The sequence below is a fragment of the Sceloporus occidentalis genome, unplaced genomic scaffold (genome assembly GCF_023333645.1).
Source record: "Sceloporus occidentalis isolate IW3139 unplaced genomic scaffold, rSceOcc1.0.p SCAF_10, whole genome shotgun sequence".
Lineage (NCBI taxonomy): Eukaryota > Metazoa > Chordata > Lepidosauria > Squamata > Phrynosomatidae > Sceloporus > Sceloporus occidentalis.
The window spans coordinates 18,766,236-18,784,869 of record NW_028316990.1 but is presented as its reverse complement, the minus strand read 5'-3'; the positions used below and the strand labels follow the sequence as shown (position 1 = coordinate 18,784,869).

The 18,634-nt window shown below is 43.5% G+C and overlaps 1 protein-coding gene across 3 annotated transcripts in view; it reads right to left on the bottom strand.

The window, feature by feature from the left end:
• LOC149306009 (C-Maf-inducing protein) overlaps window positions 1-18,634 on the bottom strand; it is a 117,557-nt gene that overhangs the window by 5,312 nt on the left and 93,611 nt on the right. For all 3 annotated transcript variants that reach the window (XM_089477118.1, XM_089477119.1, XM_089477120.1), the window contains exons 6-18: window positions 16,138-16,200; window positions 14,868-14,948; window positions 13,335-13,438; window positions 12,898-13,002; window positions 11,782-12,135; window positions 9,420-9,485; window positions 7,270-7,296; window positions 6,502-6,550; window positions 5,724-5,831; window positions 3,363-3,479; window positions 2,390-2,530; window positions 926-973; window positions 18-164 (exon numbers count right to left, since the gene is read on the bottom strand). In XM_089477118.1, coding sequence (XP_089333244.1) covers window positions 18-164; window positions 926-973; window positions 2,390-2,530; window positions 3,363-3,479; window positions 5,724-5,831; window positions 6,502-6,550; window positions 7,270-7,296; window positions 9,420-9,485; window positions 11,782-12,135; window positions 12,898-13,002; window positions 13,335-13,438; window positions 14,868-14,948; window positions 16,138-16,200 — 1,410 coding nt within the window. The remainder of the gene's footprint in view (window positions 1-17; window positions 165-925; window positions 974-2,389; window positions 2,531-3,362; window positions 3,480-5,723; window positions 5,832-6,501; window positions 6,551-7,269; window positions 7,297-9,419; window positions 9,486-11,781; window positions 12,136-12,897; window positions 13,003-13,334; window positions 13,439-14,867; window positions 14,949-16,137; window positions 16,201-18,634) is intronic.

The window sequence follows — 18,634 nt, the reverse complement described above, 5'->3', positions numbered from 1 at the left end:
TCTGTCAGAGCGTGTACCTGAGTCGACCACAGGTTCAGTTGCTTGAGTGAAGGCAGCTTGATGAGATGCTCTGCACAGGCACTCGTGACGTTGGTGAAGGCCAGGCTGAGGTTCTCCAGGTTGCCGAAGGAACCCGAGCTTAACAATCGGGCCAGGTCTGCATCCTGAAGGGCAAAAGATTGCACAGATCGGACATATGGACTTTTGCAAATGAGGATCACTGCCAGCAGGATGTTTCCAATCTCAACATTTCTGACATATGCTTCAGTTCCTTTTTCTTTCTAAGTTAGCTGAACTGCGGCAACAGCATCACCGATTTCTAAACTGTGGGAGCATTTTAATCGGCCGTGCACATTAATGCCCAGAACGAACTGAGTGAACTAGATTTCTTTGGATTAACTAGGACAGGGGAAAATACATTTTTAATGGCAATTTGTGGGTTTTCACAAAGGAGAAACCATTGATACTCTGAAACTGTGCTAACTGCTATGATGGCAGGGAGCTCTAGAAAAAGTTGTCTTGTTCAAAACATGGATACAGAGATGACTGGTTTGCCAATTTACATGATACACCTCCAGTTAGTCCTCTTTCGTAGTAATACAGAGCAGTCATCAGTTTCAAATGGAGATTTTTGGGAATAAGCCATAACCAAAAAACCCTGTGTCTTTAATTCCAACTGAAGCTCCATTAAGACACAATACTTAACATGTATATATTGTGATTCCTGAGTAGTCAAAGGAGTTCACATCTAGACTCACTCCAGAAGCTGTCAAAGTCAGTCATTCCCCTCTTATGAGGGGGGACACCAAAAGGTGCACTTGATAGTTGCAACACTGGGTAGTAACACTGCTATCAGTGCTATTGTCACAATGCATCTGATGCAGAGTTGCTGTATGGGATCATGCAAAAGAGAAGGGTAACTCACTGTGGATTTTGATGGCAGTGTTAACCGGGTAGGACCTCCTTTCCTTTGCTGCAAAAGAAAGCAAGCATTGATTAAAATCAGAGGAACAAGAGCAAGTGGGAGACCACATACTTTGCCTGCAGATATCTCCAGTTAAAAAAAAACTTTAGGGCACCAACACACCTCTTAATTCTCTGTATATAGAGGCAGTACACCTCTATTAGGAGACAAACTAATCCAGCAAGATCTGCATATGAATGTCTCCACCTCCATGCTTATGCATTCAGGCGCCTCCTATCTATATAAGGATTCTGTGTTCGTACTTTTGTAAACCAAGAGTGGGCAACATGTAGAATTTCAGATGCAACTGGACTCCAGTTCTCATCAGCCCTAAACAATCTGGCCAGTGACAAGATATGATGAGATTAATAGTTCATCAACATATGGAGGGCCAAAGAGTCTTCACCCTTGTTACAGACAGATTCATTAAGTCCATGTCATCTATCAGTGGCTAATAGTCATGACAGCTACATTTTAGCTCCAGGGTCAGAGATAATGTACAAGCAGGAGGGAGCTAGTACACACATGTATTTCTTGTGGGCTTCCCACTGTAGCATCTGGCTCACTACTTTGGACACAAGAACTACAGAAAAACCTTTGGTCTCATCTAAGGACTGACAGTCCTTAACACACACACACACACACACACACACACACACACACACACACACACACACACCCCTGCAAGGATCAACAATGTTCATTGATGCAGCTGTATCTTCATGTATATAATCCAGTACAAGTCCTCCTGGACCATTAGCATTTCATGCTAGAGATGTAAATCCTCAGCCATTTTCTTTGCAAAAGAAGCAAAAAGAAATTTTCTTTTCAAAAGAAGCAAAAAGCAATTTCAGCAATTTTCCTCTTGCTGTGCAAAAGTCTTGAAAACTGCACAGTTTTCAAAGACCATTCATAATATGGGATCTATTCTGAGCAAAATTAATGCATGGTGGTTTGCACAGAAAAATAACATTTCCTGCATAGGAAATACCATGCACTAAAATACTATTTTCTGCACAGAAAATGCAGTTTTCTATGCACGGCAACAAGAATGTGCCTGTCGTGTGGAAGTCTCACCCAGTCACCTTTCTATATGGCAGCCATGTGGAATTAAAAATTGATCCATGTGCAACTGATCCATGAAGGATCAATAAATGGTTCACTCTCCTCCTGTGAGGTGGAGGTTAATGGCACAGAAGATATTATTTGCTCAAGGCTAACTAGTATCTCTTCCTTCAGAGCAGAGCATGGGGAGCTGAACTGCAAATCCCAATGTGGAGGTGCTTTGAAACTTCTCCCCCAAGGGTACATGGAGAGTTTTAGAGTCTGTCTTTAAAAAACCCATTTTGTCTTAGGGCCTGTCAAAAAAAATTCCTCCAGTCTCTGCTTTTGTGCTGAAATGGGGCTGCCAATTCACAGACTCACCAGCTCTTTTAACTCCCTCTGCCTGTCGCAAAGCTGCTCGTACATTTTCTTCCCCACATCCGTGCTCTCAAGGGTTGAGATGATCTGCAGCTGGGTGTCTTTATTGTCAATGATGTTGTACTCGAGCATCAAGCAAAGAATCTGGCAGGAGGGAAGAAAAAAGAAGTTGACTCTGCAGCTCAGCTGTCCAAGACGTCTTTACAGCAATGCATCAAAGAGTGGATGTGTGTATTCAAAAGGAGCCTTAAGCCAAGCCGGAAACTACAAAGCCTGATCCCAAGTTTATTTTCACAACAGCCCTGTGAGGTAATTAGCCCAGACCACTAAGTAAATGTCACAGCAGTGTGGACCTTTCAACATAAGTCTCCCTAGTCCAGCTCCAACATTATGTCCATTACATTGGCATAGGAAATCTCTATGTGTTCCAAGAAAATATATCTTCATTTTCTCACCTTTTTTGCACTGATTTCAACAAAAATTGAGAAATTCTCCCAAGCAGCAGAATAAATACTTCCGATACTATTGGCACACAGTATCCTTTGCTATAATGCAACAGTTGTGTTCCTAGAAACACCTCCACAGTATAGTAATTTGTTTGTATTCTTGGCTGTACACAATACCCTCAGCGCTCTTTGCCAAAACCACATCTCACATGAGATGATTTTCTTTATACTGTTCCTCTATTCGTTATCCATGTTACTGCCAATTCACATTGTAACAACACCAATTATACCATAACTGACTCTTATTTCTACTATTTGAAAAAGATGACTGTGTCAGTCTGTTTCATTATACAAGCTGGAATAAAAAAAGCAGTTTTTGGACACCTCTAAGCGTAACCAGTTCATTTCAGCATACGTTTTTATGCATTACACCCCATATCTTCAGAAGCTTGAAAGAGTGATAAGTCCATTTGGTTCAGAATTTAATATTACTTATTTACATCATAGTAAATGGAAGAGATTGGCTTTACCTCCACCATTGTCTGGTTGCCTCTCAATGCTAGCAGCATGCATGGCCCTAGTTTGTTTTCAGCCAGCGAAAGCAGGAACTTTTTCGTCTTATAACAAGAGCCCATTAAAATATGAACCTGAAAGAGCAGAAGAGAGATCCAAGTTAGAGGGAAAACAGCTATGTGCCCTTTAAAATGATGCCTGTATAAACAGAAGAACACACTGCTACAACCAAAGAGGAAATCTCACTCCAGATAATGAAAAGAGTATTCCCTTGAATATTTCTCCCAGGGAAAACACAAAACCAGACACTTAGCTCATTTGTTCCAGTTTGCATTGCTTCTACAGTACTTGTCTACTTAGTATTTAATGGTAACTAAGTTTAATAGGGCTTACTCTCAGGTTAACTAGGCACCAGGCTATAGCCACAGTCTCCCATGGCTCTGTTCAAGTAATATCCCTTTTGTTGCACAATTCTGCCCAGACAAACTAAGGCGGGATACAGACGGGCAAAAAGGGGTGTATTCATGACGTCATGAAGGTAGAGCCTTCAGACGGGCCTTACCTGAATGCCGCTATGAACACGCCCCCCGCACGCCCCAAGCGGGAAGAAGCGGCATTAAAAAGGTGCTGCTTTTCTCCGCTTCTTTTCCGTTTGATGCGCAGCTGCGCAGCTCCGTCTGTAAGCTGCTGCACCGGTACGTCAGAATTGCTACGCCGCTAATTTAAGTTGCCCATTTAAAAGCTCCGTGTCTGCTGCGTCGCATAATGAGTCGGGGTCCTGGAACATGTGCAGTTTGCAGTCAGGCTTTAATTGCAGCGTCAGCTGCCATGCAGGTGTGGAAGCTGCAGCACAGCTGCAGCGCATTTTAAGACTCGTAACCCTAACCCTAACCCTAACCCTAACCCTAACCCTAGAGCAACATGTACGCATGCGCTGCTAGAATTGGGGAAAGTTTGGACTTTAAAGTGAGCCCCTACACACATTCCTGTGCCATTTTCACCTAACAATAAAAACCGCTAAAACTGTAAATATTTACATATGTACAAGGGAGGTGATGGGGGATGGCAGGGGGACAGCGGTGGCAGCGGCGACAGCTGTGGCTGTGCATTGCAGATTCAACAAGAGCGCGGGGACCAAAGGAGAGGAGGCATCCATGATGCTGGTGACACTGGCAAAGTGCAAGCGGACAAGGATGCTAACACCAGCTGATCACCAGCTGGCAGGAGACCACCATTGTTCTTGGGCAGAGCGGGGAAAAAAGTTTTAAAGGGGCTTGGGCACTTTAAATGTGCCCATAGGCTTTCTACCGCCGCTGCTTAGAGCTGCAGCTGCACAGCTGCGCATCCGCCAGCCGGCAAAGGAAAAAAAAAGCCCCGTTTTTGGCCGCCCGTGAGGAAGCTGCCTCTCTCTTTGCAGCGTCCTCCGAGGCGGCGGTTTGGAAACTGCGGGTCAGAAACGGCCCCAGGTGAGGCGTCTTCACTGCCCCCCATGTGGAAGCCCCATCTCCTGAGCCACGCCCCCAGGGTGGGCGGTCTGGAGGCTCCGTATTCAGCAGAATACACCTCCAAGACGTCTTCCCCTGCCCGTTTGTATCCCGCCTAAGTGTCCTGTCCCAATCAACCCTGATCAAAATAATGCTGGGGTACAGTGCCATGAATTTACCATATGAAACCCAGAAGCCAAAAGGAATACACAGTGAGTTTCACACATATGAGCTCTCTAACATACAGACATGTATACGTATACACATGTGTGTAAGGGCAGGGTATAAATACTTTAAATAAATAATGAATATTTCTCCATCCCTTTCCTTCTTGGGTCCCTTTCCCTTCCTCTGGAAGGCCCTGAGTTGGCATGCCAGGGGCAGATGTTCATGCATCGGGGATCCTCCTCCCCAGTCCTAGGCTTGCTGCCTTGCTCTTCTCTCCAGTTTCCCCATCCCGTCTTTCTACTGGCCAGTGGCTAGGCCACCTGAGAAGGCTCTTCAGCCAGGCTAAGCTTACCTTCCAGCCATAGCTTCCTCTCTCCTGCGGTCTGAGCATATTGGCTCACCACTGCTGTGATGCTTCAAGCCTAGTTCTCCCTATCCTTTGCTCTTGTCCTTCCTCCTCTCCACTTCCTAGTTCTTTTCCATTCCTTGCTTCCTCTGATGCTTCTCCTGGCCTCCTCCTGTCAGTCTCCTTCTCCTGGAAGCTCCATGACACATCCAGATGTGGATGTGTGCTGTGGCCAGCGTTTTTGTGTCTCCCACCACCACTGCTTCCCTTGACCCATGAGTGGTCAAGTCCCAACTTGCAGTGGGTTCCCCATTCTGAGCTCCCCACTACCACCAGTCAGACTATAAATTAAGTAAATAAACAAAACAGTAGCCACATACCATACTGGCAAACAGCTCCCCATCATCGTCACATGCCACCCCACCAGGGCTGTAGAGCTGGAACCAACCGTCCTTGCCAGCACGCACACTCAGCAAACATGAATGGACCTACCGAAGAAAACACAGACAAGGAGAAGTGAGGAGCGCCTCAACAAAACATGGCTGGTGGGCAAAACATGGCAGGTGGGATCTACTGGGAGACCCTCTGGGAGATCTGCGAAAGATCATAGAGGATGTTCGCCTCCCAACTGTTCAACAACAGCAGTAATCTCCCTCCCTGCAAAATGAGGCTTCCGGTTATTTCTCACTTCTTGCTGTGGGTCTACATTGCTGTGAAATCAACAACTGGTCACATATCTCTGGGGTAGATTCTGTATTTACCCACTCAGAAATATTATCTCTGTAACATACACAATCTTGTCTCACTTCAGAAGCTAAGCAGGATCAGACCTGCTTAGTACTTGGATGGGAGACCACTAGAGAATACCAGAGATCTCCTGGAAAGGCTAGGAAAGAATCCCACCTGAGATCCCGAAGAGCCACTGTCTGTCAGACTTGACAACAATGGGTTAGAAAGAATTAAGATCCGACTTAATGTAAGGAATCTAGGTTCTTTAAACAGGATAACAGAGTCTTATGTTCGCATGCATGGGAGGAAAGGGGGAATGGCAAGATCAAGGAACTGATCTAAAGAAGCTGAGTATGCTTTGGAACTCAAAGGTACATAAAAGCCAGAACATGCCTCTCCCTTTGATTGTGATGCTGCAAAGAGACTTACTTCTTGCCTTGGATCTTCTGCAAATCTTTGAATGACGTACTTCAGCTCCCTTGAAAGGGCAAAAAGATAAAACAGAACAGAGGGGGGGAAAAAGAAGGAGAAAGATGACTGGCCGTCCCACTTGCTTCCAAAATTTACACAGCTGTTGCATTTCATTTTAGTTACACTTTAAGTGATTGATACCTCTCTTCTGGAGAGGTTACAAGGAGATGAGTGGAGAGAAAATTTCACAGGGAGGAATGATGAGCTCTTAAGAGTTGCCAAGGCAGTGCGTATGGACTAAGAAAGGATTTTGCAACTGGGGCAATCCATCTTGCACTTTCTAGCACAGGAAAGCAATCCCAGTTGTTCGGCCTGCAGATCTTAACAGTTTCCATCCCTTCCTGATTCATTTCCAGCACTAATTGTTTCTTCATAGCCAAGCAGAAGACATGCATGCCGTTTTTCTTATAACTAGTTCATAATAATCACACTGCACAGACTTTCCTGGGACTATGCAACTTCAAATTTGGTGGGGGTTAGAGTGTTTGAATGCTGGTATGTGTGTGCTTCAGCTAAAGAACTAGACTAGAAAACATCTCTCTGACCCAAATACAGGGAATTGTCGAGATTCATTTGAGAAATTTGTGTGTCCTTTTTAATTCTACAGTTCTGCTTCTATCCATAACTTTCAAAACCTCAGCGCTGAACAATGTGAGAAAGAATCTCAGCTATGCCTGGCTTATTTATCTCACCACAGAAAATTGTTTTAAGCAAACAGGTACTTACTTTGTGAACTTCTCATGTGCAAGAGCCCTGAAATAAAACAAACAAAATGATGAGTGATTTCCTTTCCTTTCCTTTGAACAGCTTTCCCCCAAAATAATCACAAGTACACGAGTTCAAGAAGCACTGAAAAATGACTTATGCTTTACATTGTATGAAATGCTGTATATGATGCATAGAGTATTTACAAATCTGCAATTTGGGGGACAAGAGATGCTTTGTTGAGGGTTCATCCTAGGGGTGCTTTGCTCCGCTGTCTGGCAGTATATAAATGGAAAGAAAGAGAAAGAAAGAGAAAGAAAGAAAGAAAGAAAGAAAGAAAGAAAGAAAGTCAACACAGAAATTGATCTGCAGGGAAAAGCTGTAATCAAAGAAGCTAATGGAAACTTTTAAGAGATAGTGACACAAACGCCACATTTGTAAACAGGCTTTTCTGTTCTGTCCAAGTCCCAGGTGTGTTCATTAATTGCACTGCAATTAAGGCACAGTCGCATCTAATTAGCGTGGCTCATTAGTCAAGCAATTAGTGGTCACTCTCACAGAGTGCCTTGCGTCATGCCATGACACCGATCTGCGTTCCAGTCCAGGGTCCTTCGCTAGGGCAAAACGATGGCAAGTCCTTGCATTCATCCCCAGCCCTCGCGAAAGAGTAGCCATCTATGGCTCCAGGCCATTGGGGGACACAATAAGCTGGCAAATTGGACAATTACAGGCTGGTAATGTTTGCCCTCTGAGATCTGCTATTCATAAACATTAATGGGTTTCAGAGGGAGGCCAACAGCAACTCTGGAGCTGCATTCAAACGCCGCTTACAGAACAATGTATGGTTCTGTTGTTTTTTTCACTGGGGTGTCCTTGTCCTATTATACTTTCTGGCACGATCGCTTGTTTGATTCCATGTGACAATCAATCCTGTTCACCTCTTACTTTCTGGGGCATAATCTCAGTCTAGTATGAGCTGCAGCAAATGGGATCTGTCTGCCCCATTGGGAGGTAAAAGTAGCTGTGCAACCATGGCTTTTCTGGACTTAGGCCAAAGGTGCAACAGACAGAGAATTCAGGACATGCTCTTCCAATGCACCTCAAGGCTGCCTTCAAACCACAAGGGGAAAAACACTGGCATACTGAACATCTGAAGTCCTCTGGTTCTGGCTCAAGGTGACCAGACATCTTCCTTTTCCTGGACATGTCTTTCATTTCAACCTTCTGTTCCAATTCCAAAATGTCCTCCATTTTGAGCATGGATTTACATTTATATTAGTGTAACGTCCCACATTTTTCTTGAATGCCCTACATTGTGTGGTGCCTTGCCCTCCTTTACAGTTATGACGTCTGTTCACCCTCTTCTGGCTTTCTCCATTTGTTTCACTGTTCACTGATGTTGTCTCTTGTTCCTGCATCTGTGACTCTCTCCTCCTTTTCTGGGGAAAGCAAATGAAGCATCCCACAGACAGAGGAAGACGTATGTGGCAGAGCCAGCGCACAGAAGCTTCGGATCATATTTGATTTACTGTTGTGTCTGTCAGTTGTGGTTGGAAGTTGGAAAAAGAGTGCCTCTGAAGTATTCTCTCTCTCTCTCTCTCTCTCTCTCTATATATATATATATATATATATATATAGAGAGAGAGAGAGAGAGAGAGAGAGAGAGAGACAGTCTGTTTCAATTCTATGAAGAACAAATGCTCCTGCTAAAGTATTCCCTTATAGGCAGGGATGGGCAACTGTGGCCCTCCAAGACACTGGACTGCCTTAGCCAGCATAGCCCAGGGTAAAGGATAATGGGAGGTGCAGTCCAGCAACACCTGGAGAGCCGTGCGTTCTTCACATTCTGTTGAGAATGCTTTGATTGTGTGTTCTTGCATGGCAGTGAGTTGGACTTCATGGTCCTTGTGGTCTCTTCCAACTCTTGGATTCTAGGATTCATTCCTGCCTCAAGCTCAATTTTTATCTCAAAGTCTAATTTTTGCCTAACTCTTTTCCTCCTTAGATCTTGAGGGGGGGGGGATCCCTGAATGAAGTTTAGAAAATGTTTGGCATCTTTCAGCTAATGTTCTCACCATCACAAGATCTGAAGGAGTTTCATCTCAAATTCTGCCAGAGATAGAGAACGATGCACACAAATCTTGCTCAAAAGCAACTAGTTGACAACTTACTCTTTGGGGAATGGGATGGGTTGCAGCAAACTGGCAAGAGCTGGTCTCCAGTCATCATAGTCTGACCTGCAATGAGAAAACTGCTGTTATGGCCTAAACACCATGTACAACTCACTCATTGAGACACCAAGAATAATCCTATTGCTAATCACCCATTCACTTGTCAAGTAGGTAGAGAGCCTTTCTAGTCAATGATGATGAGAGATGCAGTCCAACAGCCTCTGGAGGACCTCACACTTCCCACTCCAGCTGCAGACAGTATTTGACAAGCCAAGACTACAGCTTGCAGAATCCCTCAGCCACCATGGCCAGGGATTTGGAGAGCTATAGTCCAAAACAGGAACACTCTTAAGCTCTGGGAGTGACGGACAAAAACAAAGACATGGCCGAAACCCAGGTTTATAAACCCTATATTTGTAGGACAAATGCTAGAATGCTTGTAGTACTCCAGGATTGGTACCTCTTATTTTAAAAACAAAGCATGATTCACCATTTATACCGAAGGAAGCAACAGTCAGGAGAAGAAAACACCCTATCCAAGTGCATCTCCTCTTCGAATGCCTCCTATCCCCAATTCAGTTGGCTACGGCTACAAAGCAGGGACTTCTCTTTAAAATTTGTACACTAACACACACACACACACACACGCCAATGAAGAGCACCTGTACATCCCTTGCAATGCAATTGTATCTTTGGAGTTTGGGAAAGCTTGTGAGTGGCACGGTGCCAGGCTGCTAAACATGCAAAGCTTCTCTAAATAGCTGCATACCATACAGTAAGCTCTCCTTTCCTGCTTGAAATGTGTAGCACACATTGGCCAGTGACAAATGCAGCCAATGTGAGCCAAAAGTGGGCTTCTTTTCTTCTTCTTCTTCTTTGCTCTTAGACACAACCCATGGCCTTTCCCCCTTTCCCAGTGTCGTCTTTCAGTACAAAGGAAAAAGCTGCCCAGCTGGTCACGTAGCGACTGCAAAGATGTTATCAGCAGCCAGGGGCAACCCTGATAAACATGCCATCAGAGAATGCGCTGGGGGTATTCGGGGTATGGGACTGACCTATTGAGGAATGCAGAAGAGGTGGGGAAGAGAGGGCCTTAGGCAGCCAAGTCCTCTCTACTCTGGTCTCCTTCTCTGCAGAAGACATCAGCTGGCAACGTGATAACAACCTTTTGTGGTTCCCTAATTGGCCCATTTATTTCTTTATGGCTTTTGGGCATTATTGCTCCCCAAAACAGAACCCAATTAAACACTTACATAACAACCAATTTGTTACAATCAGTGTTAAAAACAACAGCAGCAAGACCAAAATCAATATAAACCTGTCAACAAAACAGTGAAAGTAGCCAGAATAACAAGGAATATCAGAAAGGGCTCCCTTCCAAAAGCTGAACAAGAAAGAAAGGTTTCTATTCCACTGCAAAATAAGTGAACAGTCTATTGCAGGGGGTTTTGGAGCTACTAATAAAAAGACTCTGCTTTTTGTGTGTGCATGAAAGCCAACCCTGTTTCCAAACAGATTAAAATATGAACCAGTACCTCACTGTCCAACCTTAAACTTCATGAAAATTTATAAGGAGAGAGGCCCACTGTGAGATACTGCAATTAGGCAAGCTTAGTAACAGATTTCAGTGGAGAAAAAAGTTGTATGTGTTGTAGATTCTCCATAGTTTCTAAAGTGAAAAAGGCACGCAATTGCAAAACCAATTCTCCTTTTACCTCATCCATCAGGTACTTCAGCATACTGTAAGGCAGGGATAACTTACAGGACAAAGACTGAACATGGGAACATGTGTGTGTAAAAATGTGCTCTATCACTAAGCTAAGGTCCCTCTCCCATATATGTTATCAGAGAGGGCTAAAATCAATCTAAGATTGGCATATGGAGTTGAGAGACTTGTATGAGTGCCACTCTATTCAGAAATTCATGTACTGATTGCTTTTGCAATACATACCGGGAGCCCTACATTTCCATCTTTCACCAGTCGCTTCTGAGCTGGCACTTCCCCAAAACAAACCCACCAGATAATCCTCAAATGGAAGAAGCAGAGGAATCACTGGCGAGCAAAGAACAGCCCAGAATTCCAGGCAACATCCCAGTCTTGTAAACTATGCTCAAGGGTCAACGTACAAACAAAAACTACCCATTTTCATCAGTTAGATGCTATTTTTGGAGCTCCATGGGTTGGCTGGATGCCTGCTGCAGACATTAACATCAGCCTTAGATTTATTGCTCTGCTATTTGAACATCTCCCTAGATGCCTACAGATGTTGAAAAAGAGAAGGCTGGCTGAAAGCCATCTCAACCCCCACTCCCTGGTGGCTCAGGAGGGCCTGCTATGAAAGGCATGGAAACAGCTACTCACAGCATCTTAAGTATTTCCACGTAGCAGCCGAGGGTACGGTCTGCCTGGGCACTGAGTTCAATGCTCATGGTGCTGCAGGTGGGGCTGACCATCAAGCAGTCTATCAGATTGGGCTCACTGTCATTGCCCACATTGGCCGTCATCTTCTGGTTGGCCGTGTTGTTGCGTTCAACCTCCACGTGGATCTCATTCGACGTGACAATGACTGACTTCAGGCGAGACTCATTCAATGTGGCCTCTTGGGACACCAGGTCAGGACTTGTGTGGAGGAGCCGGAGAGGCAAATTGGGCTTACGGTCGCACGGCTGCTGGCAGCCATTCCGAATTTCCTTCAGACTTGGAGAATTGTCCCGGCTGCATTTTTAACAAGAACAACATCAGCAAAAGCAGCAACAGCTACAACAGCAGCAGAACAACAACTGTACAATGGGTCCTTGGTATCCACTGGGGTTTGGTTCCAGGATCCCCTGTGGATACCAAAATCTGTGGATGCTCAAGTCCCATTATATACAGTGGCATAGTAAAATGGGTGCCCCTTACATAAAATGGAAAAATCAAGGTTTGCTATTTGGAAGGAAAAAAATGAAACACATTTTTAAGCCATGGATGGCTGAATCCACGGATGCAAAATCCATGGATATGGAGGGCCAACTGTACTAGCCAGTCATAGCAAAAATACCAGGGATCAGTCATCCCTGCAACAGAATCTTGGTTTTCTGTCTCTTGCCACTGTTTGTCAGTTTATGCCAAAGGAAAACAAACATCTCCTAAAATAATTTATAGAACAGGTTTCATTTTGTGGCAGCCTATGAATTTGGCCAGAAGAGGAAAGAATGCAGCTCATCCCCCCAAGTGGCAAAACACTGTTACAAATGACACACATGAAATAAAATGAAATTTATACTCTAGTTATGAAATTTAAACTGGACATGTTCCTTGCAGCATCTGCCACCTGATGCAGCAGTCGTACTCATATCTGCCATCATTAGGCAGAAGCTGAGCCGTTTAAAAATAAAGGTACCTTTCACATCTGGTGTGAATCAAAATCAAAATCAAAAATGAAAAAGAATCCAAAGGGAAAGAGAAGGCCATCAGTTCAGAGGCACAATAACTGACCTGTTGATGAACTCTTCATAGCAAGAATAAATGGCTGCTAAACAGACTGCGACGAGATTTGGAAGGACTCTGGGATGGGGGCACTGTCCCGTAGGGCCATGCATGCTGGAACGACAACAAAACCATCAATGGATGAGGGGACAAACACAAGGCAATGCTGTCGCACTAAAGAAAACAAAAGCAAAGTCTCTGGTAGCCTTCCTCTTGGCTGCGCTGGATGGGAATTGTAGCTCAATACAGCTAAAGGCTTTCAGGTTGGGTAAGGCTGTCCATGGGAACAAGACGCAGCACAGCACTTAAAACAAAACCAATTTGCAAAACTGGCGCTGGCCACCGCAGCTTCAGATGATGAAAAGGTGGCTGAGAATGGAGAAGAGAGAATTAAAGGGTTGACATCCTCAAAGAGTGGCACACATTTGCGCCAGGCAACCACTGACCTGTGAATAAACTTCTTCACCACTTCCATGCCAGCATTCAATTCATTCAAAGCCAGAATATACTCCTGAGTAAAGAGCCGCAACCGTGGGCACTTCCCAAAATCCTGTCCAAAACAGAAGAGAGGAACAATAAAGCCATGAAAGGATGGATGTTGGGCTTCAGGCAGACCTAGAAAGAGGACACAGTCATACAGTGCAGACACGTTAGCTGTCTTGAGTCTCACTGAGAGAAATGAGAACAAATTAATAAAATCATTATCATAGTAGTTCACCTTGTCTGCATCTGCACTGCAGCAATAACCTGGTTTGAGATCTCCAGTCTATTCTGTGGCCCACAACAAACTCCAATTCCCAGAATTCCATAGTCCTGAGCTAGGGCAGTTAAAGCAGTCTCAAACTGGGTTATTGCTGCAGAGTGGATGCAGCTCTTGACATATTTAATGAAAAAATATCGTGGAACATTTTTTTGCCCTTTATATTCAGCTTCCTTTCTAATTAAAGCCCACTGGAAGATTTAGGGAGCTACAGTCCAAAAGTAACTGGATGAAATAAGAATCACAACACACTCGAGATGCCAAAGATGCTCTCCAATGAGGCATTCTCTCCAGATTTAGCGGGACTGGGGCTTCTCTTTTTAGGACTGATTCTTTTCCTTTTCAGGTTTTGCAATTTGTATTTAAAAAATAAAGGTATTGACTGAAAACATCCCACCTGCATCAGGGCAACTTTGCAGCTGATAAGGAGGTCTGCTGCTTTACCTGGTCAATCAAACTCAACTTCTCCCTACTTTGGGCTCCTTTATATATTGTTGGACTGCAGATTCCATCTCACACCAACTACTGGTTATGCTGGTAGGGGATGATGGGAGGTTGTAAACATCAGGGAAACGGGTGATTTAAATTAAGGAAGTATTTCGGCCCTAATTCAGAAAAACCTTGGAGGCCAGTTTGGATATTACCTCGGCAGCATGGGACCTGCTCCTGTGTGTGGACCTCCTGGACCTTTCTGGTAACCTTGGAGCATCAACGTCCTGGAGAAGAGTCCCACTGATATGTAAATGCTGCAATAGCAACTAGACACCTATTCCCACCCACACCTCCCTTGTAAACCCTTTGGTTGAAACCCTGGGGTTCCCTTTGTCCCTTCTCCGACCAAAACAGATTGACTTGTGCAGAGAGAAAGGCAGAATATAAAAGAGAAGGAAGGAAGGAAGGAAGGAAGGAAGGAAGGAAGGAAGGAAGGAAAATATTTAATCTTTAAATATCTAGATGTCATGTAGAGGAGGGAGCAAGATTGTTTTCTATTGATCCACGGACTAGAACAAGAAACTACAGTTCCCCAGACTTCCACAGCACTGAGCCATGGCAGTTAAAGTAGGGTCAAACCGAATTATTTCTACAGTGCGAATTCAGTATCTGTGAGCCTATGATTCCTCCTACCCCGGCCTCCCAAAATATCATATGGACATGGTCAGCAAGGCAAAATGGCACTGCTACAAAAACTAAGGTGAAACGAGATGTCATCTTGACTCACCATGTTGTGTTTGAGGATTCTTTGTACAACTGGAGTGAATACTTCTATGACCACCATGGACCGAGGGCGTTCTCTGCAGTGCTGCAAGAAAAGAAATATGTATACTTCATAAAAGGGGGGAAATTGAATTTCCTGCGCACCGATGTTGTTGGATGACCACGGCATTCTGAAGGAGCGTGGCACAGATCTCCCTATACATTAATAATTATACAAAGTTCAATTGCAGTGGGGATTAACTTTTAGCCCTCCAAGAATTATGTATTTGAAACTTTCATCAAATGGCACTGAAGAGAGATGCTGGGAATTGTAGTCCAGCTGGGACAAGGGGTTCCCAACTTTGCTTTATCATATTTCTCCTTACTTATTTTATTTATTTATTTATTTATTTATTTATTTATTTATTTATTTATATCTCATCTTTCTCCCAAAGTGGGACCCAAGGCGGCTAATGACATTTAAAACAACAATTAAAATCATATAATTAAAAATATTAAAAATTACAAATATAAAATTTAAAACGAACAAAACCAAAAGGACATCAATTTACCCTCTGTTACAATGGAACGGTAGGGTATGAGGAGGCGATCTTCCACAAAAACAAGCCAAATATGCATTACCGTGAAATGTCATTTATCAATGAAGATTACAGTGGGCCCTTGGTATCTGCTAGGGTTTGGTTCTAGGATCCCCTGTGGATCCCAAAATCCATGGATGCTCAAGTCCCATTAAATACAATGGAAGAGTAAAAGGATGGCCCTTATATAAAATGGCAAAATCAAGGTTTGCTTTTGGAAATTTATATTTTTGGGAATATTTTCAATCCATGGATGCTTGAATCCACAGATTAAAAAAATCTGTGGACATGGAGCACCAACTGTATAATCCGCTTTCCCTCCTCTCAGATTTTCTATACTGATCCCCATATAAATTCTTCTATATAGACACAGGTCCACAAAATTGGCTTTGGCTCAGAAACAGATCTACCGTTGTGCCCTCTACCCCAATAGCTGCCAGGGCCCAACACAACCCTAGCCTTTCTATGCGAGGCGACAGTCATTTTAATTTTCCATAATGCTTCTGATGCAATGCCACTCTGGAGTGCAACTGGGAATTTAAAACAGTGGTCTAATCCACATGGCATTGGCTGCACTGTTGCCTCTGCCCAATGGAGAAATTAACTGGGCCCTTGTAGTCCAGATTTGCCAGATTTAAAGAGAGTTTTAAACAGTTTAACAAAACAACATCATCAACACAAAAGAGCCAGAAATACCTTGCAAAAAAATTCACACAAGTCAGGAGGTGGGTGGTTGTTTTCCAGCAAAGGAGCGAGTGCCTAAAAATAGTAGGGTAAAGATTTATAGTTGGGTTTTGGCTGTTACCAAGAGTTAAAACATGCATCATCGCTATTATGCTATATTTAAAAAGAATCCCATTTGACATTTTCCAGATCAGATGCAATAAATGTGAACTTTACCAGTTTGCATTTTTGTTCCATGTATTACATAAATAAGCATAAGCTTTCATAGACTAGGACTACTTCCTTAGATTCATGAAGTAAACCAAGTCTACAAAAGCTTATGCTATGTCTTCGTCTTAGTTAGTCTCAAAGGTGCTCGAAATCCTTTTGCACAGTGATATTCCAGACTAACACGGCTATGTCTCTGAATCCTTAAAATAATTCTGTGTTGGTCCAAAAACAGGCTGACCATTTGGAGAAGGCAGGCAAAGAAGAGAAGGGGAAAAGTGGTGAAGTCTTCTTCCAAAATGACAAAACTGTTCAGACGGAGGAGCCTGTTCACAGGTCTAGACTATCTTTACTAGAAACCGTGCTTTGAGACCTACAACCCAACTTCTGTGCTTTACATGTATTACACACAGCACAGAAATTATAAAATAAAACAACATATTAAAAGTCCTATATGTTATATACCCATTAATTAAGATGGTATCCTATAACCTTTAACCATGTTAAATGCAAGCAACTTAGTAAGACTTATTTGTAAAAGATGCTCCAAGGCTGCTGGTTGCAACAAAAATACGGCCCATTCCAAATTTTGCTTGTGGAAACATCTGAGCTTTCCTCCTTTTCTTTTCCAAATGAGCTTCTTGCTTTCCGGACTCCTTGTTCTCCATCACCTCTCTGACCATCACTAGGCAACCCAAAGAGGTTACGGGTGGTAAATGTATTAGAGGTTATAACCACCGCGGTGCGTGTAATGAAATTATGTCACCGCTGCCTCAATTGTAAATTACAAAGTGTTGCTGGAACAAAAGATTCTCAGTATACAGGGAAGGCCCTGGGGCTTTTCTGTCCTAGAGCTCAGCTACGGGATTCCTGGTATCAGATTTATACAGCAGAACCCTTTCAAGCACAACAACTGGGACAGTTTGTATTAAAGCTTTCTAACACCAGCATTGTTGTTTGAAACATCGCTTGCTTGGGAACTTCAGATTCTTCCTCCTGTCAAACACTAAAACATTCATAAATGTTTAAACGCAATGCACACAATCCAAATGCATTATTGTTGTTATGTGCTATCAAGCTGGATTTGGTTTATGGAGACCCACAAATCAGAGATCTCCTGCTCAGGTCTTGCAAATTCAGGGCAGCTGTGGTTTCCTCCATTGAATCCATCCACTTGTAATGAAGTCCTCCTCTTTTCCTACTAAATGCACCTTAAATGCATGCTATCATGTAAGCCGACATACACTGACGCAGAAATGACAGCTGGTGCAGGAGACAATATATAGTATGCTGAACACAGCACTGAGCTGTGCGCATATTATACTATTATACTAGTGCTAGACAACTGCATGGCTACCTGTTAGTTACTGGACTAAGTTGAAAATGATGATCTCTATTTGTTCTAACCATGGAATTGAAAAGGGAAAGGCAACCGTGGTTTTGGAAACAGAGTGTCATGGTGACCACTCGGCTCAAGAGGGCTTCCAAGGGGCGGTTAAGTGAAATTTATGCCCGGTGACAGCTGCACGTTACCATCAAGACACTTTTGCTGGGAGATTTGCTGAGACATGACATGATCAGGTGACAGCGGCACCCGAGATTAGATTACTGAGTAAATCTCCTGGAAATTGCCGGTGGCAGAAATCGAATTAGAGCGATGGGGAGGCAATTTTCGCCTCTCTGATAAATTGCTGGCATCCTTGGGACAGACGAATGATAGAGAGGAAGGATATCGACATCTCCTGTCATTTAATTAGCCAACCGGAAATATATTGACCATTTTAGATTAGAAGCATATCCAGAGTTTTGGATTTAGTAGATGTGGATTCAGGTTTGCGGTATGAGGTCTAAGGCCAAGCAGGAATTAAAATCCAACTCTGTCTGGGGCCTGTTCATACTATAGAATTATAGTGCTACCGTTCCACTTTAATTACCATGGTTCTGTCCTATGGAATCCTAGGATTTAATAGTTTAGTAAGCCACTGGTGCTCTCTGGCAGAGAATTGCAAATGTCCCTCGCTAAACTGCCAGTCCCAGGATTCCACAGTCGAACCTCCATATCCACGGACTCTGTTGTAGGTTTACCTTAGGGTCTCTACAAGTCAGTAATAAAATACACAGCAACTAGCCAGTATAGTCAACTGTGAGGCATGGTAAATGTATCAGTCTAACCACATCTGGAGAACCACAGGTATTAGGGCATATCTGTACTTCTCAGTGTAAACCCATTTAAAGAGCATGGCTCCCTCATCTGTCTCTCCAAATATCCTGTGAACTGTATTTGTGTTAAGAAATTCATGAA